Here is a 17,233-nt window from a genome sequence, read left to right as displayed (position 1 = left end):
ATAGAGTTTATTGAAACATGCGGTTTAGACAGGTTCTCATTGCACTGCAATCCATAATGTGTTTGTACTGATGTCTACACCATTTCAAATCCTCTGTGTCTACCTGAATCGTTTTGTTAATAAAATGCTTTTGCTAAAAAATGTTGTATTTGGCTGGTATACATTTCCACATAAGCCACTTCATTTGGCTATCATTTGTGGTTATCATTTTACCAGGTAAGCGGGCATTACCTGTCAAAATAAAAATATTTTAGTTAAGTTTTTCAGAATATTCACATACAACATTCAAACCTTATTCAGTATTTTAACCACATTCATTATGCATCGGTTATTCCTAACCCAGACATCTGCCTTTCACAAGGCCTTCCACCTCCAGAATGTCCATCCAGATTTGTTGTTATCACTGTTAGACCTTGCCATACTGCAAGAGTTGAAGGGGCACAGTCAACCGATGTTCATTTTTGGATTTTTAAAAAAGGATAAAATGAACATCGTGGATGGCTTCCATCCGACGTTAAATGAGCACATTGCAACAAATGCACCTGGGGAGATTTTTGTACAAGCGAATTAATTCCCGTGAGAATAAGGAAACTGAGCGAAGAACTTCAAAAAAATGTTGCAAAGTTAGGTTGTACAACACCAGAAATTTTAGGGCTTTTATTTTCCAATGTTGCAATATGGTTTTCGTAGAGCAAATACAGGAAATGTATTGTGTTTTCAAGGAAATATATTTTAAAAAATCTATTAATAAAACAATATTTTGGCTTTGCAAATTGCGCACATTTAATCTTCATTAATTTATTTGGCCTCCGTTTTATGGAGGAAATTTTTAAATAGTAGAGCAGATTATCATCGAAGAGCGCCACATTTAAGGAATGTGTTTTGCCATATCAAATGTAATATTGCAAAGAAATGTGTGGTGCTTAGAATTCCATGCAACCACCATTGTTGGGAAAAGGCAGTAGTTTCAATGCTTTTTAAAAATACCCTGTTTAAATGTACGTAGAATATATATTGGTATTCTGCTGCTGCTGCTGCTGCAAGAAATCACATCTTATACAGGCAAGCTAATCCTAATATTCCCTAAATACTAGACTTTATTGACAATAGCTTCATCTCAGTTGGCAGTTCATAACAAAGCTGACAATTCTAAACAGCAGATTCACCAACTCAGGTATAAAACACTTTTTTTCGTCACTTTTTTTACATCTCAATACTACTGTGAACTAAAAGCTTGCATTTATTTATACAAATAAGTGAATTACAAGATAACAATTTTTATTTTATTTTAGCAGGTATGGCCCACTGAGCCGTATAGCTCTTTTCAGATGCAACCTGGCCACAAATGATGACTCAACCAAGTGGCTTATCATAGACTCGGATAAAAATCCACACGACCATGGGGAGAACATACAAACTCCAAATATACAGGCGTTAGTGTTGGGATCGAACCCACGACCTCCTGTACACCAAACCAGATCGTTAACATCTCGCCCTGGCAGTATCCCTTACATTTGGCCACACGTGTTATTACATTTTCACCTACCAACTTTCTCTTTTAATGGCCATCTATTTTGTTCCTTCGCTGCTCCACATAATCCACTGTCAGGTTAATTAAAGTCAAGCTGTAATTAAAAGAAAACAGAATTCAGCTCCAGCACCTTAATCGACTTTTCTGTGGCAGTACACACACACACAAAAGACAGAACTGATGCCACAGCAACTGTTCTGACCTGCCAGTGCCCATTTGGACTCCTTTAACTTGGCCAGCAAATTACTTTCCCAGACACAACTGCAGCCTCTTCTGCTGTACATGATAAATCACCTGCACTTTTATATCAAGATACCAGCTTCTTTTTCCATTACACTTGCTCTTTACCCATGCACATGCCATTTGTATCTCTAAGCTTAGATTGGAAAAGATTAGTGTTCTTGATTTTTGTCTCGAATAAAAAAAATACAATTTGATGTACATTAAATTGTATTTTTTTCAGTGTAACTTTATCTTTTAGCAAAGTAAGATTTTTTTAATTGTGAAATACTTCATATTCTTTTGTTAGGCCTGCCGTGAATGTATTGACAATGCCAAATATTTGTGTATAACAAATCATGTTATTTGCTGATTAAATAAAACGCAAATTTATATTCACATCACATTCCCCACTGTCTGCATCCTGGCAGCAAAGAGACCTGCCAAAGAATGTTTGACTATATGTACTGCTCTGCACCTGTTTCCAGATTAAAACCATTTACACATTTTTTTCCATTTAATACTCAAACCATTTCATCCCATATGTTGGCATTTATTCCAAGAGAATATTTAAATTGAACATCTCTTTTGTGTTTTCAAAACCAGTGTTAAGACTATATTGATTACGAGACTCAGGAGAAACATGTAAGCGCATGTAACGCACATTATTAAATGTTTGCCAATTCTGAAAATACCAGCACAGCAATAGTAAATCACATTTGGATTCGAATTTCTAAAGCAAACAAAGCAGCATAACAATATTAAACATGCATAAAAATGTTTGCAATTCTTGAGTACAAAAATGTGATGTCCAAAAGACATAACTATGCAGAAACAGTGACAATTTCGTTGGATTTCATGCCAATATCCAATTTAGGATTCTTCAAATTGCAATGCACGACGTGCAAAGGATTTTTTTTTATTCCAAACCTATCCTTTCTCATGGTTAAAATGGTAATTTAAATTAAGCAGAGCACTTGCTAAATTCAAATTGTTCCAAAGTTGCAAATTACATGTAAGCCAAGAATATATGCATCCAATTTTCACTTAAACTATCAGGACTGTGATCCAATTGACTGCGTGTACCAAATGTTTTCACTTGGCACGTTATTTTCCAGAGATATTCATTATACTTGTTATTTTTTTTACTTCATGATATTAATTTCACACCTGCCAACCAAGAGAATCAATTCCATTTTCTTATTTTTACAAACATATGGCTAACCAATATTGTAGCACCAATTCCAAAAATGCATATCTAATATTGCATCTGTTTAAATTATGTCAACATAAAATGCGCCTGTAACCTCGTTTACAGAAACTCTAATTAATAGGTTAAGTAAAGGTGCAGCCCTGAAATCGCATCCTTGTACCACTGCTTGCAAAGCAGCCTCAACCACAGGGAGCTTTATAAAGCCCATCTAGAGGATATTTGGCCTACTCATTAATACTGCTGGTTGGAGAGAGGCAAGGGAATTAAGAAAATTGGCTATTGTTTCCATTGACATGTGGGGAGAGATCGAGCTGGCCAAGCATGCAAATGGACAGGAAATACGCCGCATTTGCCATCACTGTGATAAACGAGCACATTCAAGGCAAGAAATATAAAGCTGCTGCCCAAATTCCCTTACACTATCTGTAGTTGTATATTTTACAAAAACACGTGGGGACCGTTCCCGTCACTTCTTACCAGAATCCGAGGCCACAAGGATGCCCCTGTCGCCGACCCAGAGAGCATCGACAACACCTGCCTCCGTCTGCACTCCTGCACTGCAGAAGCCCTCCTCGGGTGCTTTGGAAGGGTCCTTGTAGAACCAGATGGATCCCATCCAGTAGCGGCCCGTTAGACTGGAGGCAGCGAGCAACATAGCACCATCATCTGTACACACCACGCACACATCCCCCACAGGGTGATTTTTGAATATTGCGCACATTGCATTACTACGCATTACAGTACACACTTTGGTTATGATAGGGCTTGGATTGTGTTCTTGTGAAATACGTGAGGTTGAACCGTTTAACGTTTCAGATTTTTTGGTGCGCACGACCACCGATATGCCTGTTAGTGTTGTCCAGTCAATGTCACTGTCCTTCAATACAGTATATCTCCAACAAATGCCTTGGTGTAGGCTGCAAACAGATATTAGCCTTCAGACTGCTTGTTAAATTAGTGTAGAGTTTTGCCATGTACACTGGTGTACAGTTTGCGGATCTCCACCTGGAAGGCAATTTGCCACTCTACACTCAGAAGCGAAGCAGAGTTGAGGCTGAATGTGTATCCGCCATGTATAAAACAGGTGTTGTTGGCTGTTGCGGGGCTTTGTTGTCAGCAGAGGGCCGTGCAGAAAAATCCATCGTTTCACTGTACTATGCTCCAACGTCTATGCCCTTCCTGCCTTCACCAACTAGCTTCACCAGTGTAATTGCATTGGAAAATAACCACCACAAACTGCAGTGTGGGGAGGCCCTCATCCACGAGTGGATCAAAAGCTAAAATGAAGATTCATGGCAAGCACGGTGGAAAGGTATACTTTTAAAAACTGTTTATTCTGTCCATAATACAGTTTTTTTGTGTTAGATCGTGTAAATATATCAATGTGTCGTTAAGTGCAACAATTAATTGCACTTGCGGGAAATCCTATGTTGGGCAAACAGGAATAATGATCAGTACGAGACAAAAAGAACAAAGAAACAGTAAATATTCCCAAATGCAAATGTCAGCAATAGCAGAACACGCGTGCCAACAAGGACACTCAATTGATTTTGATAATATTGAAGTTCTGTGCAAAACTAGTTACTACTAGCCAAAACAAATTAGAGAAAATATCTAAATTGAGAGAAATAAAAATAATTGTAACCGTTCAGATAGCTACAGACTTAGTGCTGTTTGGAAGCGAATCATCAATAACACATTATTTAAATCCATGCCTATACAGGTCACCATGCTTCAATCGGGATTACCGTTGGTACGGCTATTTTAGTACATACAATCGACAGGAAGTTCAAGAACAATGGGCTCGCATAATGTGCATGCATGTTAGTTGATTATAATATGAATAACCCAAACGGCGATGAATATCCATAGTCATTAATATCCATTAATTATTCCCCCCTGCCACTTCGCGCAAAAAGAGTGCACAAGTGTTGTCATCACATCTACACGTCTATTTAAGGAACGAAACAGGTGGACTTCTCCACAAATCTGGCTGTCCCCTGATGAAGTTAGTTGTAATTACTGGCGAAACATCGTACTCAGATTGTAAATGTTGTGGCTTGGCTCTCCACCACACCGGTGTGCTGTACTAGTGACGAATTGGCATGTTCTGTTTACGTGACAAACCTTACTAGTTGGCTGTGTCGGGTGGTGGCGGGTTTAACGACACATTTACATATTTACGCGATCTAACCCAAAAAAAACTGTATTATGGATGCTTGCGTGTTAAACTGCTTATTCTGTACTGGAGAGCAGTGGTGCAGTGGTTAGCGAACTGTGCTGTGCAACTTGCAATCGGAGCTCAATTCCCATCCATGGTTAACTGATGAACCTGATCCTGGTTCTCTCCCCCCCCCCCCCCCCATTACCACCAGCTTCACCAGCTCACTGACCAGGGCGAAGTATGGTCAAAAAACATCAATGACGAACACGGTGCGACTAGGGAGTCGATTGACAAAATGCTGTAATTGTTTCCATGCATATTTGAATACAAATTACAATACACAGAATGGGAAAAAAAACAGAAACAAAATGCATTTTTTGTTCACTGGGGCACCCCATTTGTATTTGTTGACATTTCAGGAAGACCTAAGGGGGTTTCCAAAATATATACGAGGCTTGCACAAGGAAATTGAACATTGCACTGTAAATACTCCATTTGTGCATCTACACGAAGATATGCGTGATTCCACGTGTGTCACCTATTTCATCACTTTCATGGAGAGGCATGACAAGTTTTAAGGCATCCACTACCCGTGGCAATAAATCTTGCTTTGCAGTATGCCCAGTGTTAGTTTGCAACAGACGCCAGTCCCTCAGGTCATTAATTATTTTGTATGAAAGAAACCTTGCAAAACATCAAAACTCAAATCGCTGCACATGCAAATAACTTAATGCATCACGTTTGACAGTTTGTGAGCAACACGAAAAACATGTTCCCGATTTGCTGTGCTTTGACTAGGAGTTTTGCGCCACCTAGTGGCAGGATTTGTTGATTACACGTGACAATAAATGAAATTGTCTATTTGTCTCGTTTCTATTAATCACACGCTGTTGTGAAGCATTATGGGTAATATGAAGGAAAAAATAACTGCTCCCATTCAGCTCCCAACATAACTATTCATACATGGGTGGTTAAAGTCATTCCCAGCCTTTTGCTTCCAAAAAGTGTTTTAATTCTAGGATTGCTGCGGCTCAACTATTTTTCAAATCTCCATCGACAGCACTTCTAACACCGACGCACAAGTGCCTGAATTCCCACAGCTTAGAAGGAAGTGTCTCTCCGCTTGTGTATGTATTTGAGTATGTGGATTTTTATCCCGGTCCTTCGGATTTTCCCTCCACATTTACAAATATGCGAGTATTTGGCTGCTATAAAAATGTCCACATGATAGGCCACTTCGTTGAGCTATCATTTGTGGCCAGGTTGCTTCTGAAAAAGAGCTATATAGCTCAGTGGGCCTTTCCCTGGTAAAAAAAATTGTAAAAAATTAAGTACATCTGCCTACATTGTGGCTTTTCTAGATCTGTCAATAGGCAACGCACTCAAAAAGCATTTGTATTTTTATTTGAAGACCTCAATTGAAGTCTGTATGCAATTGCAACAATTAATCAATACGTTAAATTGTGACATGCACATGATGATATATAGGCAGACCTCGCTCAGCGCAACTCCGTAGAACGCTGATTTGTTATCGCACTCTTTGCCCTGGAGAACATTTTTACTAAAATAAGAAAATCAAAACATTTTAAAAGTGCTTACGAGCGAGAAAATGCCGCACTGGCCAAATAAACGTACCGTCCCCATCATTCGCTCAGCCAATGAGAGTGACGTACAACGAGCCAGATTCCACCCCCTGCGATTAGATTATCACGATTTGTAGTCAGTAGTATACATTTTTTCTATTTTTTATATATTTTTTTTCTTCCCTCATTCAATGTCAGAAAGGTGAGAACTCACGAGACCGGGATAGTCTCAGGCTCCATCTAAGATAGACCTCACAGAGTTTAAATCTCATCACAGAAATTTAGCCTGAGGGCATCACTAAGATCATGGAGGTCCTGGAGTTCTTCGCTGAGAATGACCCAGATTGGGATCGCAGCAACTCCTACAACCTTGTTGTAGGTGTACAGTAGAATGCACTCTGACAGTATAATACTTACCAATGTTCTATTTTATTTATTTACGAATTTTTAACACCTATATTATTAGTGATATTACCGATACCCCAATGAAGCCCTCACATACAGCTCATACAAAATAAATGCTGTCGGCAACGCATCCCCAAATATACAATGGTAAAATTACCCCGTTTAGTGCTCATTCGATTAGCGCTCACTTCTCCAGGAATGCCATCTTGAGCGCGAAACAAGGTCTGCCTGTACTGATAAGATTAATTTCTGGGTTATGCCTCTAATCCATACATAAGTGCAGCTAACAGAGTCCATTTTTTCAATTTTTAGGTTATTCCCCTTATCTGCACAAAGGAGCAAATGGGGAGGGTCCACTGATCGATTGCGGTACGTATATTGATAGGAGCAACGGATAACAGGACGGTGGATAAGAATAGTTGCAATATGCAGCAAAACTCCACTCATGCCAAGTGTCAGTTTGTCCCAGATGTGAATAGCCCTAGAATAATAGGATCCGCGAAATTCATTAGCGGGAGAATTATCCTAAAATTGTACTCAGGTACCAGAAACACAGTACACTATTTGTATTCACAAGGGTTGCAAGGCTTCCAGATTGTTAGAAAAGTACACCAACAATAAACCATCACCGTTTTATCAAAGCCCATCTGCCAAATTGCACTATCCAGTTACGTATTGCATATTTAGCAATCTGCAGTTACCTCATTAAAAACCAATTTGCCTCCAAAATAACTATCAAGGGTGTTTTCAAGAGTGATTCGCCAGATCAGGAGTGATACGTCAATGCAAAATATATCCAAGGGACTTTTCCACTTCTCAGAACCTTAAAAAATGTTAAATGTGCAGCCCTGCAATTCCCTGCTCACACCACCGCTGATGGAATTGACTTCACTAGAGAGCCCTTCTCGTCCAGTAATATTTGGCCTACTCTTTCACAGTGATTGACCGGCGGTGTCGGAAGACCGAACCGGTAACTTCTGGATTGCAAGTTCAGGGCGAGAACCATTACACCACGGCAGAAAAGTGCACAGTACATAATTCGAAATGGCGCTGCAAATGTGAAACAAGAAATAAGCAATGCACTAACATTATTACTGAACAATTGGCAACACATTGGATGCACTATTAGTGACTTGCAAATATACATTAAGAATTATTTCATGAGAAAACACGATATGTCATGACACTTTTTTACGACGTGCAAATACACTTTTCCCATCAACAAAAATGCAGTGTTCACGGCACAACATGAACAGACACACATGTTCATGGGAAGGAGCAAAAGTAATTTCTAATTTTGACTCATCGCACCGTTAATCAATTTGACAGGACAGTCAGTGGACGCCTACACTTCAGCCACATTATATATTTAGTGCCCCATTTGTTTCATTCCCAGCCTTTAAAGTTGAGCTTGTGAATGTAAAATTGGATAGCATGTCTGCTTTTTTTTTCCAGAGAGGCTATTACTCATCGTTGGCACGTGATCCTCCAACTTTGGAGGATCGTGAGCAATTATTTACTTATATGAGAGAGCTTGTGCATACAATTAATGTAGGCGAGCATGTAAAAAGTTACAAACAACACAGCCAGGTTTAGATGATGTTCTAATAGGTAAGACAGTGGAATATCACGATGTTGACACAATCGGACTGGCACAAACACACGCACAGTAAAAACGTTGTGAATGATTCGGATACTGAAAAGTGTTTGTTAAATAACAATTCCTGTCCGTCCATATACTTAGTTTGACCCAAGCAATGCGATTATATATATAGTTATTGTTTAAAAAATTACAACGCAATTTCCAATTTTTCCTAAATAACAAGGTTTCAGGTCAGTTTTTATTGTCTGCGATGACGTGGATGGGAAACATTGACCAAGACAATGGAACAAAAAGCTGACAAGTGCATGAGGAAGCTTGCAGAGGAATATCCTTGGAATGATAGAGGAAGAAAGGGAAAAAATATTTGTAAAATTAAAAGACATTGGAATTGAATGTTAAGGAAAGTAAGTAGGTGTGGGCAGGACACATTTCCAGAAGGGATGATAGCTGATGGTTTGAGATTGACGACAAGAATGGCAATCAAAGGACGATGACGCCCAAGAGAATGCCCACCGCAAAGATAGTTATGATAAGCTCGTGTACAGGAGGTAGATGGATTGCTGCGCGTAATTGTACAATATCATTGCTATTATTAAGTCTTTGTTTGTGTTAAACCTGCAATTGAGGAATGCTTTGATATTGCCTGCTGGCTGACTTGCCCTTGAAAAAAACACTTTTAAGCACAAAGGGGCTTTACTTGGGAAATAAACTTCTGATTCCGATGGCTCAAGGAAGTCCTTCATCCAGCAGTGAACATAATGTGGCTGATTATTATGCCATTTACAACTTAACCCAAATCAAGTTTTATGCTCATGCCACACCTAAGTCACACGTGTGAGAATTATTTAACTTCCTGCGTGTTAAATTTTCATTTAAAGCTTTCGTGACTGCAGGTATTCATATTCTTCTACGTGACTTTACCAAAAGAAGCAAGAATATGAATTCCTGTGTGTTGTGTATAAAGGGGTCACATGGCCCATGCAGCCACAAGTGACCACTTTTAGTGAGACGCATGGCTCTTTTTGGGAAGAAAGCAACTCGCTATTATCTGGGCTGCCATCGAACCAGCCGTGATATCATGGAATCTAATTTGGAGAGACAGGTGGTCAATGGCATCCCTAAGGCCAATTTTCGAGTCATGTTTTTTTGTAAAACAAGGAGGGAAATTACAAAAATAGATGTCATCTTTCGATGGCATGAGGCGACAAATGCATTCGTTAGTCATCGTTACGAAAAAAAATGGCTAGAGCTGCCATTTGGCTGTGGAGGCAAGTGGAGGGGGCGAAGGGGTGCAAGGACGAGGAGGGAGGGGGGCTTAAGGGCATTGATGGAGCTGCTTGCAGCTCTTGAACCAGTGGGATGAAAAGACAAACTGTGCTGGGCCTCAAACGAAACAGCCCGGTGCGACTCGGGTTGTGAGGTCTTCGTGGCCATTAAAACGCAACATTAGGCGCACATGTTCTAAATACCCAAACCCAAGGGAATTTAATCAACCCTAATTGCACAATCTGTTTACTTCATTGTTACGTTTTAAAATATGTATTTGCCAGTCTTGGCCAAAAATTACAAAGATCTGAGCATTGATAACCTGTGCGGGATGTTTTGAGCGACTGGTTTAGTAGTTTTGCAGTCACAGTTCATGTAAAAACGATGTTGGGAGTGTCATTGGATAGACAATGTCTAGGGCACAGCAATACGTTAAGTAGCCAATTGGCTCCCTTAAACAGAGAAATAACGGGCAATGTTGGTTATCACAAGGACCGTTTCAGGTGGTTATGGAGAAACCAACACGCACGCCAAATGGCATTTGTTTCAATATTAATGTTAGGCTGAGGCGACCGAGATGATGTCAGAGCCAAGACGAGATAACAATTAAATTGAGCATGCAATCCAAACCTGCTCCACTATCCGGGTTCATTGGAACCCATAGAAATTCAAAGATATCAAATAGCCCTCCTTGTAACCTTACAGGCCGCTCTCGAAAGTGCTGTTCGCACACCGATAAAAGGTCGGCACAGCGCATGAAGGGGTGGGTGGTCCGCACCACGCCCAGCAGCCTTTGTCTCCCTCATTGGTGATGTTTACACACTGCACCGGGTACGCATTTAAGGCCGAGTCGACCTAAGCGAGGACCAGAACCGGTTCAGATAATCGTCACCGGTGTGCGCTCATCGCTGCACTACAATGACCCGCGTATCCGCCCATAAGCACCGAATATGAGGGTTACTAATTATTATAAATTAGCTTGTTTGCCCGTCCTAAGACGGAAGCTGTAATATTTATGAAAAAATTGAGCAGAGTATAATTGTATCTTGTGTAAATTTAATGGCAGTGAATCTGGGACAAAACGAAGTGATAAAACACCTCACTTCATGTCACTGTAGCACTGTATATAACTGACCTTCAATTTGTTCAAATTCACTGATCTGATATTTATTCTATTCTGCTTTGGGTCGCTGGGGTTGAAATAAATTGGAATTCGATCAAATATATGGAAAATCACCGAGAAATGTCTATTTTACCATAATGTAAGTGCTGAGAAATTAATAAAGTCACCAAATCCACTTTGTTGCTGCGTATAATTATTTTTTGATTCGCTTTCAATAAAGAAACGTCAAACTTAAAGCGAATTTGCGAGAAAAAATGTATTTCCACTCGACCTTCTATTGCGGGAATGTAAAAATCAACCCGCTCATGAATATTAATGACGGGGGGGGGTGCGGCATGTGGAGTGACGTCACGCGCGGGACACACAAACAGACATTCTTGGCTCATTATTATAAATATGCGTGGTAACAGACGACACTCCCATATATTTATCTTTTTGTTGTAAATTTGATAGCTGATAGTTCCTACAGGCACTTGAAATGAACTTCATGTGCTGGTACTGGGCCGGGGGTCTGCAACCTGCAGCTCCGGAGCCGCATGCGGCTCTTCAAGAAGGACTGCTTCGCATCGCTGTCAACCCATGCGGTTTACCCGTATTCTTGTGCAGGGAAATTGAATTTTCAGGTCCATGCGGCCGTTTCAATACTGGCAAAAAAACTAACTTTTGTCTATTTGTGTTTCTCCCTTGTGATGGGACTTTGTAGGATGAAGTTGAGATGTATAAGGGGCACGGGGTGACCAATAAGGTCTGAATTGGTCTCTAATAAGGTAGGCATTGATAAGGGGTTGACAGCTATGCAAATGCATTGCGGCTCTTGAAATATCAAGGGTGGAAAAAACCCAATTTCTTTTTTTTACAAATTTTATCGGGTTATTGGTTTTATATTTAAAAAAAAAGATTTTGTCGAAAGTCAAGTTGTCGTCAATCGGCGCCAGAGTCATCGTTTTCGCTGTCCTCTTCGATCATCTTAACCGCGCCGTCGAAGAAGGCGTGTGAATGTTGCTCTTGATGAAGACGAGCTTCTCCACCGACTTCACGCTCAGGCTGTTCCTCAGCTTGCGGAGTGAATGAAGGCCACGGTGGAGAAGTTCCTCTCGGATGCGGCACTGGACGTGACGATGTTGAACAGCTTGACGGCGATCTTTTGCAGCTCAGGCCACTCACTGCCATCGGACAGCCAATACTCCATCAGCGTCTTGCGACCTTTGACCATCATCTTGTAGCGGAACGTGTTGTTTGTCTTCTCTTTGGTGGGGGCTATACGTATAGGGATTAACAGGCAATAAAACCGAATAAAACTGGATTTTTGGCCATCTGAGATGATCGGGTTTTTTATTAAAACCATGAAAAACCGGTGTAAAAACCCCAATGCTGCCAGCCTTGTGAAATATTGATTAAGTTTTTTTTTACCGTATTGAAAATAAATGGCTCTTCTTGTTATTTTGGTTGTCGACCTCCAACCCCCCCGTGCTAGTTGGACCGGACCATCTCCATATATATAAAAGGCAAAGTTGTGAATGTGTGTCTGTTCAAATTGTTTAGCGTACTTCCCGACTTGCAATTTGCCATGTGGGTACTTTCCAGACTGTACACCATGCAAAAATCATAAAAATACACTTTTTGTTTTTTTGGTGGTGGGGGGAGCTCAATAATGCTTATATTTCTTGCACGGCAAGTGAGCTGTGACGTCACATCTGTCACGTGACCCGCGCACGTGGAAGCGTCACGCATTGTAGTGTGGTGGGTAGCGCGCCGCGCTACGAACCCGGCGACCCGAGTTCGATTCCGGCTCACGGCCACCACCGGTGACGATTATTTGAACTGGTCCTGGGCCTCCCCTAGGTCGACTCAGCCTCAAACGAGTAACTGGTGTAGTGTGTGAACATCGCCACTGGGAAGACAAAGGCGGCCGGGCGTAGTGAATCCAAGTCCCGGGCGAAGCCGAGTAATACAGCTCGTCTTATATAAGACAAAAGATCCCCCCCCGTATAGCCTTACAGACTGTTGGTGGCAAGTGCTGTCAGCGAGTCGCAACTACAAAGGCCGGCACTGTGGCACACGAGGGGTGGTGGGGGGGCAGCAACCACGCTCGGCCGCCTTTGTCTCCCCAGCGGCGATGTTTTTACACACCGCATCAGGATACTCGTTTTTAAAGGCCGAGCCGACCTAGGGGGAGGCCCTGGACCGGTCCGGATAATCGCACGCACGCAACGCAACGCACGCACGCACTGCTAAGTAGTACTACGAAGTATCACCGCTGTACCTTTCCTGTACTGCAGCGCGTCCAGGCTTCTCTCCATGCATGCCGGGGCGTTGGGAGGGATGTTCCACGCGTTGTTGGTCGTCGTCGTGGTGGTGGTGGTTGTGGACGCGGGCTTCGCGGGCTCGGCCATGGTCGCGCTGCAGTATAAAGACAAAGATCCCCCGTGTAGCCTTAACCAGACTGTAGGGGCGAGTACTGTCAGCGAGTGGCACCCACGAAGGCCGGCAGGGTACACGCGGGACGAGCACAAGACAAAGATCCCCCGTGTAGCCTTACCAGACTGTAGGGGCGAGTGCTGTCGGCGAGAAGTACCCACGAAGACCGACGCGGTACACGAGGAGGTACCACGCACACACGTGTTGGGCTGCTGCTGCTGCTCCGACGACTTGGGACCACGTGCTCCTCGTGACGTCACGCGAAGGGATGTCTGGCGGCCATCTTGTGTAGGGAAGTAAAAGTTTGAATCTCTCTCTACGCTAGAGGAATGCGATGAGCTCCAAAGCTCGTTTTTATTTGTTTTACAAACGTCCAGTTAGGGGGCTGGTTAGAAAGTTACAACAGCAAGCAATATGTAAAAAACTGATGGGGGTGCAAAGTACTGTTTACGAAATGTAATCGAGTCACTCTAAATAAAATTGTAATGGAAATTAGGCGGCCATCTTACGTAGGGAAGTCGATTTTTTTATTCCTCTACGCTGGAGGAATCCGATGAGCTACAAAGCTCTTTCACAAATGTTCAGTCCGGGGTGGTCAGAAAAGTAACACCAGCAACCAATACGAAACCCGATGGGAGTGCAAAGTGCCATATTGGAAGGATAAGCGTGCCACCATAAATAAACAAGGTATATAAGTACAAATTGAGTTGAGGAAATCACCTGCTTGTGATGTTGGTGCTTTGTTGGCAGTCGTGCACAAAACACAATTAACAACAACAAAACTCAACACGCCATTCATACATTTAGTTTGTGTGTAATAGACGACGTTTCAGGCAATGGCCCATCTTCATGTACCTATTAAGGGATATAGCCCTTCATGTATTTATATTTTTATGCTGAGTGTCTACCGTTGCTGTGTCATGTACAGCGCTTTGAGACCCTTGATGAAAAGCGCGATATAAATGTAAATGATATAAATGTAATTAATGGTTACACCAGCCCACAGGGGATTATTGTGTCTGTCCGTCGTGCAGGGAGGGGCTGAGTGGGGAGGGAGGGGCTGGGTAGGGTGGGGAGGGGCTGGGTGGGGCTGGTGGGGAGGGGCTGGGTGGGGAGGGGCTGGGTGGGGAGGGGAGGGTGGGGCTGGGGAGGGTGGGGCTGGGTGGGAGGTGGGAGGGGTGGGGCTGGGTAGGGTGGGGAGGGGCTGGGTGGGAGGGGTGGGGCTGGGTAGGGAGGGTGGGGCTGGATAGGGTGGGGAGGGGCTGGGTGGGGAGGGTGGGGTGGGGCTGGGTAGGGTGGGGAGGGGCTGGGTGAGAGGTGGGAGGGGTGGGGCTGGGTAGGGTGGGGAGGGGCTGGTGGGAGGTGGGAGGGGTGGGGCTGGGTAGGGTGGGGCTGGGTGGGGGGTGGGAGGGGTGGGGCTGGGTGGGGAGGGGCTGGTCACCCCGTGGTGCCCTTATAAAACGCAACGTTTAACCTACTCACGCCGGCTTGTGCCCGCCCTCACAGTCGGGCATATTTGCGGAATACACCACGCCGCCGTTGACCCTGGCCATTGACCGAGCAACCCAACGTTCCTACCAGCTCCCTCCGCAGGAATGTGTTCTAATTCTAATCATGTGTTCTTTACAATGTTTATTTTAAGGCCACGGTGTTGTCGACTAGTGCTGTGTTTACGGCGTGAACAGTAAATGGGTGGTATTTAAATGGGACGAGCTACGACTTAAAGATGCGTAAATTAATCGTGACAGTTGTAATTGCTGTCAAAATTAGAACACCTCAAAATAATTTTGTACGAACCGCTAATTATTAATTTGCATCTGATTTTATACATGTACCCAGTTAACATGGAACGTTGGTTGGCTCAACGTTGCTGGGACGTTTACCGAGTTGCGGTGAATAACAGTCGTGGATATGCGGCTTGGTGTGGGTGATCATCCCAAGGTGTTAAAAAAAAATTTCGTTGTTAGATGCATGGCCATATGCAAAAGATTAATATTGGCAAAACAAAGTGCTGTTTTGTACAACAAAAAATAAGGGACAATTCGAAAACAAGATGTTGTGCAGTGCAGAATGGAGAGCATTATTGAAGGCAGGCCGGCATTGTGCAATGTAGTGTGCACTATCAATTGTCTTTATTATCCCTCTTCGTGTGCATCAGTGTTATGTTTTATTTCAAGGCCATGCTATTGACGAATGTGTAGGTTTTTTATTTTACTGTTAAGTGTGCTGTGATGCAGTTCCATGTCTGTGGGTCACAGATTGACTTGTGTGGTGCGCATCACTGCTGCAAAATATATTTTGTTGGCCATAGAAAAAAAAACCCATGACGTTTCGATCACAACACAAGCAATCGAAACGTCGTGGTTTTTGTTTTTTATTTTATTACCGAAAGAACCAAAGAATAAGTCTACATTATAGACTGCCAATACGCTCACTCGGTTTAATAACCATTGCTACAATCTACATTATCGATTGCCAATACGCTCACCAAGCTTAAAACCCAGGCTACAATCTACATTATAGACTGCCAATACGCTCACCAAGGTTAAGAACCAGGCTACAGTCTACATTATAGACTGCCAGTACACTTACTCCGATTAAGAACCAGGCTACAGTCTACATTAGTGTTTTTTTGTTTATTATTTTTTTATTCACTTTTTCTATTTCGTGACTTTACCGAAAGAACCAAAGAATAAGTTTTCCTGCAGTCACTAAAGTTTAAAGTCAAAATTTTATCGCATACCTGTCACCCCATACGTCTGTAACGATGTTATTGGGCGAATGCACACCGTCTCTGGGGGATAGCTACTACTTACCGGTAGGGGGCAGTCGACGGGGTGAGGCAGGACCAGGGGAATTGGAATGACGTCACCCTTCCAGAACCTGGTGGAAGGTTCGGGAAGGGGAGCGTGGCTAGGGCGGAGCAAGCCACGGAGCAGGATAAAAGGCCGGACCCGGGAGGGTTTGGGGCAGTTGTGCCAGCTGAAGAGAGAAGAGCCAGTGAAGACTGAAGACCGGCTAGCTATGACCCTGGGACTCCTCTGACCTGTTGTCCTTCTCAGGGCTGGGCAGAGCGAGCCAGTGGTACGACCCGGGAAGCCTTGGAGCCCGACGTCCTTATTAGGGCCGGGCCTGTGTGGCTGGCGGTCGAGACCTGTACTGTGACCAGGGTCAGGTCAGCTAGCCTCCCTTAGGACCCGCTTAGCCGGAGGAGCTGGGACCATAGCTGGAAGCTAGGGCGAGTTAGCCGAGGGAATATCTCCCCAGCTAACAGCGGGTGAAGGGGCCGTCATCCCTTCAAGTGTAAAGACTGTATTGTGTTAAGCTACATCTTGTAATAAAGAAGCGTTGCCTCTACCAAGTGTCTACGCCGTCTTAAGAACCCACTACACGTCCACCTGTATTCTTGTACAGGGAAATCGAGTTTTCAGGTCCATGCGGCGTACAGCCGTTTAAATACGGGCATTTTTTTTTTAAATGTCTATTTGTGTTTCTCCCTTGTGATGGGACTTTGCAGGATAAACAATGAGATTTATAAGGGCATGGGGTGACAAATAAGGTCTCAATTGGTCTGTGATAAGGGGTTGACAGGTATGCAATCGAGCTCATGAGAGCATATAAGGACATGTGCAGGGCCATTAAGGAGTGGGGGTTAGAAAACAGCTGAACAGCAGTCTGGCTTTGTTATGTGCAACAGAGTGCGAAAGA

The 17,233-nt window shown here is 43.1% G+C and overlaps 1 protein-coding gene across 2 annotated transcripts in view; it reads right to left on the bottom strand.

The window, feature by feature from the left end:
* WDR77 (WD repeat domain 77) overlaps positions 1 to 13,775 on the bottom strand; it is a 56,980-nt gene extending 43,205 nt beyond the window's left edge. Inside the window, exons 1-3 of one of the 2 annotated variants that reach the window (XM_078596965.1) lie at positions 13,647 to 13,775; positions 13,371 to 13,507; positions 3,441 to 3,629 (exon numbers count right to left, since the gene is read on the bottom strand). In XM_078596965.1, the coding sequence (XP_078453091.1) occupies positions 3,441 to 3,629; positions 13,371 to 13,500 (319 nt within the window). In that variant the 5' untranslated portion in view covers positions 13,501 to 13,507; positions 13,647 to 13,775. Of the gene's footprint in view, positions 1 to 3,440; positions 3,630 to 13,370; positions 13,508 to 13,546; positions 13,559 to 13,646 lie in introns of those variants that run through there. The other variant, XM_078596966.1, reaches the window with a different exon arrangement.
* Positions 13,776 to 17,233: the final 3,458 nt, after the last annotated feature.

Source organism: Lampetra planeri, chromosome 8 (assembly GCF_965212315.1).
Source record: "Lampetra planeri chromosome 8, kcLamPlan1.2.h2, whole genome shotgun sequence".
In the NCBI taxonomy this organism is placed as follows: Eukaryota; Metazoa; Chordata; class Hyperoartia; order Petromyzontiformes; family Petromyzontidae; genus Lampetra; species Lampetra planeri.
This window is presented reverse-complemented; position numbering and strand designations above follow the sequence as displayed.